Source organism: Nicotiana attenuata, unplaced genomic scaffold (assembly GCF_001879085.1).
Source record: "Nicotiana attenuata strain UT unplaced genomic scaffold, NIATTr2, whole genome shotgun sequence".
NCBI classification, from domain to species: domain Eukaryota; kingdom Viridiplantae; phylum Streptophyta; class Magnoliopsida; order Solanales; family Solanaceae; genus Nicotiana; species Nicotiana attenuata.
This window is the reverse complement of record NW_017672743.1, coordinates 139,297-149,615: the sequence shown is the minus strand read 5'-3', so window position 1 is coordinate 149,615 and position 10,319 is coordinate 139,297. Positions and strand designations below refer to the sequence as shown.

The 10,319-nt window shown below is 34.6% G+C and overlaps 1 protein-coding gene across 1 annotated transcript; it reads left to right on the top strand.

Moving 5' to 3' along the window:
- The first annotated feature begins 2,630 nt into the window (after positions 1-2,630).
- On the top strand, positions 2,631-4,766 carry LOC109214347 (protein RADIALIS-like 1). Its single transcript, XM_019378255.1, has 2 exons — positions 2,631-2,973; positions 4,501-4,766. Exons 1-2 carry the CDS (start codon positions 2,714-2,716, stop codon positions 4,526-4,528), a joined length of 288 nt encoding a protein of 95 aa, XP_019233800.1. The 5' UTR covers positions 2,631-2,713; the 3' UTR covers positions 4,529-4,766.
- Positions 4,767-10,319: the final 5,553 nt, after the last annotated feature.

Below are 10,319 nucleotides of genomic sequence, written 5' to 3'. Positions count from 1 at the left end.
ATATCTACAGATCAAATATAAAGAATGCACTAAAAATTAATCTTTACTCAATTGCACTTAGTTACTTAGGCCGATTCATTATATGTATTAGTTTGACTATGGACGAAATGAAGAAAATAAATTAAGGAGACTTTTGAATCTTTTAGTATTAAGGTAAAGAAGTGTATAATGTTACCAAAATGGTTTTTGAATTTTGTTCTAAAACATGTCATATATGTGATGTTTGAAATTAAAAGTTACTAAATATAGGAAATAATAACCTTTTCTAAACAGATACAAAAGGAAAGTAATCCACATAACTTGAAACAAAGGGAAGTATAACCTAACAAATTAATTAAAAGCGTAGGTTTCAACAGTCAAAATCAGTAAATAGGTAGAGACCAGATTTTTGGCTTTTGAATATTTTAGGCTATGTGATGTCTTAAAGTAATTTCCAACTTTCCTTTAAAAGTTGCATCTGTTAGAAAAAAAACTTCTAACTTCGCTGCGAAGTAACACAATACATAAATATAACAGTTGGGTGCACTAAAATTTATCTATTGCACGCAATGTTTCTCTGTAGTTGTTTCCACGTTGTGAAGTTCATAAAGTATATAAGAAAAATTATGATTTTGAACTAAGTAAATCAAATGATTGGTGGTAGAATCACAAAGTAAATCCCATAAAATTCAACCTGGAACCGTCTTTGAAAAAAAAAAAAACGTTTTTGAAGTTCAACCTGATTCATAAAGTTCACGAGTTTACTAATATCTTCCTAATAAAACTTAAGGTGTATTCGAGCAATTAAGAATATTAATCTTGCACCATAGCTAATTAGAATCAGAGCTTGAAAATACCTCAGCGAAAAGGACGCAGGGGCAAAGCCAAACTTTGGTTAGGGTCGTCAATTGACCACCCCTTGTCGGAAAATTATAACGTGTATATAGGTAAAATATCAGGTTTTAGAGATACATAACATAAATTGAACACCCTTTGTCGGGAATCTTTTTTTACTTCTTTTAAATTTGAACACCCTTAAAGAAATTTGTGGCTTCGCCACTTAAAGGACGTATTTGACAGATTCCAAACAACTGGAATAAGTTATCTTTAAAATGCTTAAATCTTAACCCAAATGTAGAACAATGTTAACTAATAACTATACATGGGCCATAAAATAATTCTTTCGCCAGATTCTTTTTGGAAGTGCTCAAGTATTTGGAGCTCTTTTTCAACCTATTTGAACCATGGTCAAGATGGTGTTCTTTGAATAATTTGATTACACTAGTGATTAATTTCAACAAGTACATATATGGAAATCACCTAAAAGTTGATCACTGAAGGAAAATAAATTGTTTGCCAAATTGATGGGGAGAAGTAAGCAAGAATTTAATTAATTTCCTGTGAAAAGATGGGAGATATCTTGATAGGTTTTCCTAGTTATTTTTTTTTTTTTTTTTTGGTTTCCCACCCGATATCCGGTACTCGCGTAGGGCCACATTCGGGGGGAAGCGCTACCTAACAAGGATTTTTTCATACCCAGGGCTCGAACTCGAAATCTCTGATTAAGGGAAGAATAGTCTCATTCACCGCACTACATCCTTTCACTGTGATAGGTTTTCCCAGCTATTAGCTATATAGGGGACTATTTTTCTGTGTCGGTGCATTTATCTTAGCTACTACTCTCTCGGTTCTATTTGGACGTTGTACTTTTTTAGTCTCTTCAAAAAAAACAATTGTACATTTTTACTTAGAATTAATTAACTTAAAATTTTTTTCGTTGAATTTAATGAGATGATTTATATTTATACAAATATATATGACTTATTTTAAATTACAAATTTCGAAAGTCTTTTTTTCTCTCTTAAACATTGTATATAGTTAAACACGTCACGTGAAATGAGGTGGATGGATTATAATTCTTGGTGATGATATGATTACGTGCAAGCTACCCTACGGGAACAATTTACAAGTTTGTATTTATCAAACTTATACTCATTCGTCCAGAAAATTAAGTTAGGGTCAAATTTTTCGATAGTATTTGGTTAAAGTATAAAAAGAAAGTGTTTAATCTTGAAATTGAAAAGATATTTAGAAGTTGAGTTTTGGTGCAAATTCTATATCAAATTCTGAATCTTTTTGAAGTAAAATTTATGTATCCATAAAAAATAAGTTACTGTAAAGCACAGTTCTTATGATCCATATTAAAAAACATTTAAACCAGTAGCCAAATAAAAATTATTTGACTCCTCAAATAATATTGCACATTATATATACTTTTTTTAAAATATATCTTGACTTTTATACAATTATATTTCAAAAGAATTTTAACACAATTAGGTTATCTAAAAAACAAATAAAGGTAAGTACTATCTTAACATTTATAGAAAACTAGTTAACTAGAAAATAATATAGACAACCAGTTAAAAATATACTTAAATTACACAATGATGTTTGGATAAATTGACTATTATTCACTTATTCTCTCTCCACCTCCCCCCATTAATTGTGCTTCATATTAGGCTCTTAATTAAGCATCACATCTACTTGCAGAAGAAAGAAAAAAGAAAGAAAAGAAAAAAAATCAAAAAGATATTCGCCAGCTTGCTCCAACTAAATAATACCTTCTCCTCCAGCATATAAGGAGCTAAAAATGCTCTCTCTTTTACTCAAACCATACCCTTGACTTAGGTCACTTTCCCTTCTTCTACAATTCAATAAGCAGCAGTTTACAAAAATGGCCACTAATTGGACAACAAAGCAAAACAAGAGGTTCGAGGAGGCTTTGGTCATGTACGACAAGGGCACTAGTTCTGAAAGATTGCAAAACATAGCCAAATATGTTGGTGGGAAATCAGTAGAGGAAGTTAGAAGGCATTATGAGCTCCTTGTTAAGGATATAACCCAAATTGAAAATGGTCAAGTCCCTTTGCCTAATTACAGGACTAATACTGCACCAGAAACCAATGCTAGAGGAGGATATCCTAATGAACAGAGGTAAATGCTACTTCTATCTTTCATTTTTCACTTCATTATATTTTCTCTAAGGTCAAGCATTAAAGCTAACAACAACCCTAACGTCTAAACTATATACAATGAACAGTGTAAAATTGTCTACATTACCACTCTACTTTAGTTAATATGTTGTGATAGATTTTCTGGTATTTTATATATAGATAATTCCATTTATTAAGAAGGGTTACCTACAATTATCGTCTAACTGATAACGTATATTTTTTTTTTTTTTTACATTATAAAATGTATAGAAGTTCGACTTTTAACGGTGCACGGCTTTTAAACACCATCACGCTAAGCAGTGGCGAAGCCACACGGTCATAAGGGGAATGTTGTTCACCCTTCGTCAAAAATTGCATTGTGTATATAGGTCAAATATTACGTCTTAGATGTATATAACATATACAGAATATTTTTTGTCGGGAATTTTTTTTTTTACTTCTTTCAAATTTGAATACCCTTGGGGAAATTCCTAGCTTTGCCACTGACGCTAAGATATAACCTACGTACAGCAATAGGGGGATTGACTATAATTATCCTAATTTCATAACCTAAAATTGCAGTAAATACCTTGTTATAACTGGTTAACGATATTGATAGTGTAAAAAATTTAACACATGTAAGTTAAATTAAATCCTAAAACTTAGGGAAGATTGAGCATTTTCAACTTCTGCATGTAAAGTTAAGACCTGTAGTATATCTTATGAAGTCTTCATTTTGCGATTAACGCATCCATGTCAGATGAGTTTAGGTCTTTCATATGATTACTCTTGAAAACACACTAAGCTTACTGACAAGTGAGAAGTTAAATTTAGGTAAAATATACAATAGAATGTATAATTGCGTACACATAACAGAATGTATAAGTGTAAAGTTAAATTTACTGTAAAGTTAATTTTACCAAGAGATTTAAGTTTCAATCCATTGCACACATAATAGAATGTATAATTGTCAAATATTTTTAAGATCGCATGCTTATGGTCATCTTAATCTCTCCAATCAATAATCTCTAATATAATCTCTTAAGTACTAGTACTATTAATTATTTTATGATAATATAATTAACATCTTTTTCTTACGTGGATATATCTCCACTTTTCTTTGCTTTTATTCTTTGAGTCAGTTGCATATCCTTAGAAGGATGACGATTTAGACATCCACATGCAAAAAGGTTTCTTTTATATTCACCTTTGGCTTAAAAGAAAAGCTAACTTCGATGATCTAGTCTTGACATAAGCAATAAAAATCGTAGTATTATCTTGGGATCTAATTATATAAAATGACCGTGTGAAAATTTTTAAACTATCATTTTCAGCAAAAATTGTAAAAACTTGAAAAATTGGTATAGTTTTAAACTCATATTTCTTAAAAACTCAAAACCTTAAACCATTAAGTCAAAATATTGAAACTGTCTCACATAGCCACGAGGATATAATGGATTCATACAGATACTTCAACAGTTCGTACTTTTTTATAATAAAAAAAATTGATTGTTTATTCTGTTCACAGGCTTCTGAAGAATCTATCCCTACAGTGAGAAGAAACTTGGACTGATCATACTCAACAGTCAACACCATATATCTAAATATCTGTATAAAATTCCAAAAATCTGGATCCTTAATTGTAAATTCATGTTTAAGCGTTTTCTGTCTTCTGTTTTAATTAAATTGTTGCCCAATTAAGAGAGAAGGAAATCATGTGTAACTTCTGTCTTTCAAGTTTCAGCTACGTACCTTTGTTCCTGTTTAAGCTATATAAATTGAGATTTTCTAGCATTATTCGTTCCAGCAGGCATTTTATATTTTACAACATGGGATATATGAATTTTTCATCGTCCCACGCATAATAGAGATTTGTGATTTAATGAAAAAAATAAAATATTTAGAACATCCATTTTTCAGGGGAAAAAAAAAACTTTATCACGAAAATCAGTGTTGGAGACAAAATGTTGCAACCTATTACCCAATATGTAAATCTAAATACAAATGATATATATATATATATATATATATATATATATATATATATATATATATATATATATATATATATGAATAATGGAGACTCTATAGCTAGTTGAAAAATAGTCGATGTACAAGAAGCAAAATTCTGGTATCCACAAATAATTAATTTGGATATTTTTATAATACAAATAACCAAAACATGAATGGTATGCGTACAAAGACAAAAATTTAAAACTAAAGCCACGTTTTAAAGTCACTTATTTTAGGGAGCAAAAAAAAAAAGAGGTAGTTTTGTAGCATTTAAATTTTAAGTTATATATACTCACAATGCAGTTTAACATGTTTTAACCTGCAATTATTTTTTTAAAATGACGTGATTACATAAATATTTTATACGTCAAATGCATAGAACTTAACTCAATTTTGTGTACACCTATTAGCATATTATTTTGTTTTTTATTTAGTTAATATCAATAGCTGTAACGATCCGGCCGGTCGTTTTGAGAATTAACACCCCGATCCCCTATTAACTGCTTCCCCCGTATCTATTTCTGCTATTGTGACTTGCCAGGATGATTCGTTTGGAGTTTCGGAGTGTTTTGGGACACTTAGTCCCTAAATGAGAGCTTAAGTCTTAGATTGGACCATATTCGGAACAGTGTAAAGACGGCTCGGAATGGAATTCCGTCGATTCCGTTAGCTCCGTTGGGTGATTTTGGACTTAGGGGCGTGTCCGGATTGTATTTTGGAGGTCCGTAGCTTATTTAGGCTTGAAATGGCAAAAGTCGAATTTTTAGAGTTTTGGGCCGGTAGTGGAATTTTTGGTATCGGGGTCGGAATCTGATTCAGAAGTTGGAATAGGTCTGTAGTGTTCAATATGACTTGTGTGCAAAATCTGGGGTCAATTGGACGTGGTTTGGTTGATTTCGGCATCGGTTGTGGAAATTTGAAGTTTCAAGTTCATTAAGTTTGGATTGGAGGGTGATTTGTGTTTTTAGCGTTGTTTGATGTGATTTGAGGGCTTGACTAAGTTCATATGGTGTATTAGGATTGGTTGGTGTATTTACTGGAGGTCCGGGGCCTCGGGAGAGTTTCGGGTGTTTAATGGATCAAATATTGAAGTTGAGTTGTTGCTGAAGGGATCAATCATCTGGTATTTTCGCCTCGCAGAAACGAGGATGAGATCGTAGATGCGGAGCCTGGGAAGTTAATGAAATTCCACGGGTGCGAAGCTATAGCCGCAGAAGCGGTACCACAGGTGTGGTAATGGGCTCGCAGAAGCGATTTAGCTGGGCAGAAAAGAGAGGAAATCGAGGGTTTGATGCATTCTCTATTTTTGAACCTAGAGAGCTCGGATTGAGGCAAAATTTTGAGGAATTTTCAGAGGAAACTTGTGGGTAACGATTCCTTACTCGATTTTTGGTTGCATTTCATTAATCTATTGTTGTTTTCTTCATTTAATCAAGGAATTTGAGTGAGAGAGTTGGGAAAAGGGGGGAAACGTTCCCCAATTGAATTTCTGAGTTTCGAGTGGATTTTGACATCGGATTTGGATAATTTTGGTACGAACCCCTTGTCGGGGGTGTAGTAAGAGAAAAAAGGAGGTGTGACACCCCCAGCAGCCACGATATCGCAATTAGCTATCAGTTATCAGCTATCAGCTAAGAAATTTCATTACTATTTACCTTTCATTTATTGCATTGCATAAGGCTACCATTCTGCCTTCCGAGACTAAGCACTGTCTCCATCTGCATTTCTGGCATTGCATAAGGCTACTATTCTGCCTTCCGAGACTAAGCACTATCTCCATCTGCATTCTTGCATTGCATAAGGCTACCATTCTGCCTTTCGAGACTAAGCACTGCCTCAATCTGCATTCTTGCATTGCATAAGGCTACCATTCTGCCTTTCGAGACTAAGCACTGTCTCCATCTGCATTTCTTGCATTGCATAAGGCTACTATTCTGCCTTCCGAGACTAAGCATTGTCTCCATCTGCATTTCTGCATTGCATAAGGCTACTATTCTGCCTTCTGAGACTAAGCACTGTCTCCACCTGCATTCCTGCATTGCATAAGGCTACCATTCTGCCTTCCAAAGTTAAGCTCTACCTCAATCTGCATGGCTGAAATATCGCCACCTTTATTTACCCTTGCATGGCTGAAAGATCGCCATATTTATTTATGTCTTGGATCGGCTGGAATATCGCCACTTTATTTACGCTTTCATGGGCTGAAAGATCGCCACCTATCGCATTGCATGGGCTGAAAGATCGCCAAATTTGTCCAAAGGCGTCATTGTTCGAAGGCACCATTCGCGTAGCCCGAGAACGCCATGCCATGGCCTGAGGACCCCTTTTAATCTCTTGCATATCATTATTCAAAGGCATCATAGTTCGGAGGCATCATTCTCATAGCCTGAGAGCATCATTTCATAGCCTGCGAATCCTATATTATATGCTTCGTGGCCCAAGACATCATGGTCTAAGGACGTCATCCTAACCGTCCGAAGACAGCATTCATGGTCCGACGGGAATTTGCATCACGTTTACTTTTTCTGCAAGATATACGCTTGTATTGCTTGTTTGCAGGTAAACTGGCTAGCAACAGCCGTCTCAGCAGGAGCGACCCCGCTCCAGTTTCGGCAGCCCTGGCAGACTTTAACCATCCATCCCAACCTAAATATCGCGTCCGTTCTTGAAAGATCTCCATCGGCATGTTCCGCCGTCGGATCCTAAACTACATATGGCCTGATTCCTGTAAGACCAAGGATATGTAGGCAGCTCAGGAACCAGAGCACGGTCAACCTCTTCAAACCATTTCACTCGGTCAAAATTGGCCATCATATCTTTACCCGACAACTCTTTCATCCTTCCCGGGTAAAGAGGGGCAGCTGTTGATACCCAATTTTCCCCCGTATATTTTTATATGCAAAATACGTTCAAAATAGTATATATATGCATATATAAGCACGTCCAAGTGTTTTATTATTTTTTCCAATTTTTAAAAGATTTTTCAACCAATTTATTGCCCTATTTTTAGCAGTACAAAAACCAATAATTGTTCCCACATTATCCTTTTGGTGATTCAGCTATTGTATTCTCATATTTATACCAATATATAGCTAAGGTAATTTTTGCATATTTTTATAAATTGATTTGGTATTTTTAAAGCTAAATCGCACTAAATTGCAATTTTAGAATATATTAAGAATTAATTGCATTTGTAATTACAAATTTAATTCCAGTATTTGTTAATCTAATATTTATATACTATTAATTAATTTAGCACCTTTAACCCAATTAACCCAATTTCAATCTCAAACCAGACCAGCCCAATTCCTAAATTACCCGACCCCTAACCCGTTAATAAAACCCGTCCGGCTCCCTTTTTGATCCAGGTCGTTGATCATTTTGATCAACGGCCATAATTACTCCTTTCCTTTTTAATTTCCCAAACACCCTAACCCTATATATATATATATATNAGCTGCCTTTGAACCCCTTCGTCTCTCAAACTCTCGCGAACATTCCTGGAACCCTAATCGTCTCCCACCGTCTTCAACCTCGAAACCCACCAGAACCATGGCTTCTCCGTCCATGAGAGTCTAATATTCACCTCCTATCGCTCCTATGTGCTCGATACTTGAAGATTCGAGGCCAGACCTCGAAGGTCTTCACTCAGACCTTCGCCGACTCGAGGTTTCACGGCCATCTCCGGCCTTGTTCCAGCGTATCCTAGTCTTCTAAGCCTGATTCTAACTTCTCCGACTCAGATCGGTGGCTTTTCAAAGCTTTCTCATTCTAGGGTTCTTCTGAAACCCTAACCATTCGAGGTTTTCTCCAATTCTTTTTAGATTTGTTGTGTGTCTATGCTCTACTTGAGTTTTCAAACGATTTCCCTAATTTTTCTTTTGAAAATTACTTTCAAAACCCTCCCTTTCCGATTTAGGGTTTTCTGGAAAGTGTTTAAGTGTTTTATGATTTTTCTTCTTTGTTATTCGTATTGTTCTCTTACTGTGTTTCCTATATCATGTTCTCGCATGCTTTCTACTGTGTTCTTGTGCTTTTTCTCTTGTCATGTTCTTGTATGTTCTTTTACTGAGTTTTACACTCCGTTCTTGAATGTTCTTTACTGTGTTCTATATGCTCCACGCTTGTGTTTCTTCTACCATATTTTTCATATTATGTTCTCATGTGTTTTCTACTATGTTCTGGTATTTCTTCTACTATGTCCTGCTATACTACACCTTTCCGCTGTGTTCTTTGATATTTTCCTTCTACTGATCCTTGTTTAGGTCTCTTCTGAGAAAAAACTTTCTTAAGCATGTTTCTTCTACTCTTTCTACTGTATATACATGTTTTCTTATTAGTTTCTGAAAGAAACCCCTGAGCTGGTTTCGACTACTTGCCTCCTCATCCCTGTATTTGATTCTAGGTGGAAACCCTAGAATTTGGGGATTCCGCCGAGGTTTGATTATGTGAACTAGGGTTTTGTTTTAGAACCCTTAACTCCTTCAGACTGACTTTGAGTCTCTGAGCTGAGTTTGGACATCTTTTGTACAATTCTGAACTTTTGCTAAAACTCTCCTACACTGGAGTTTCAACTAATTTTACAATGGCTCAACAAGTTTCTTTCATGTTTAACGTGTCTGTATGATTTATATGTGATGAATCCTTCTTCAAAAAGGTTTTCAAACTAGTGATTGACTCAGAATTCCTTTTTAATATGTCTAATTGATTGTTTGCTGATTTTCCTTAAGTTAAAACCTTTTCCATCTTTTTGACTTGGTTCATTCATACCAAATCTCAGACCTTGTGATTTCTTGGCTGTTAATTGATCTTCTTTCCTTAAATTGTACAACCGTGTATTTCAGAGACCTTGTCCTTAAATAACCTTTATGTATTTACCCTCAATTGCATGCTTTACACAAGTGTTTGATTAATTTCTTTCCTTAATTGTTTTATACCCGTTTGAATTTGAATCCCTTAATTAAAGGGAGTCTTATGTGATTGATTTACAATCAGTCTTCAATTATTTTCTTACCTTATTTTCTCATGACTTCCACACTATAAATACACGACCCCTCTTTTCACAAAACACACGATTGAACACACCTCAAACTACACAATTTCACAATCTCTTCTGAACTCTCACTTAAAAGTATTCTGTCTTCCTGTTTGCACTTTGGCTTTTACAAGACTACTGCCTTTTCTACTTGTTTCTTTGAAACTGGTATGTTCTAATTTAAGTTTCAGCATCACCCCAATGTGTTTACTTACAGTTTTCTTTTGTATCCATGTCTACTTTATTTTTTTCTGTGGAGTTTGATATTTAGTTTAGTAATGCCTATGTTCTACTGCTTG

What these genes read in the sequence shown, in the direction of transcription:
- LOC109214347 (XM_019378255.1), top strand. Translation starts at nt 2,714, where the DNA reads ATGGCCACTAATTGGACAACAAAGCAAAACAAGAGGTTCGAGGAGGCT. An exon ending in GGATATCCTAATGAACAGAG is followed by an intron (nt 2,974 to 4,500) that starts GTAAATGCTACT and finishes TTCTGTTCACAG; the next exon opens with GCTTCTGAAGAATCTATCCC.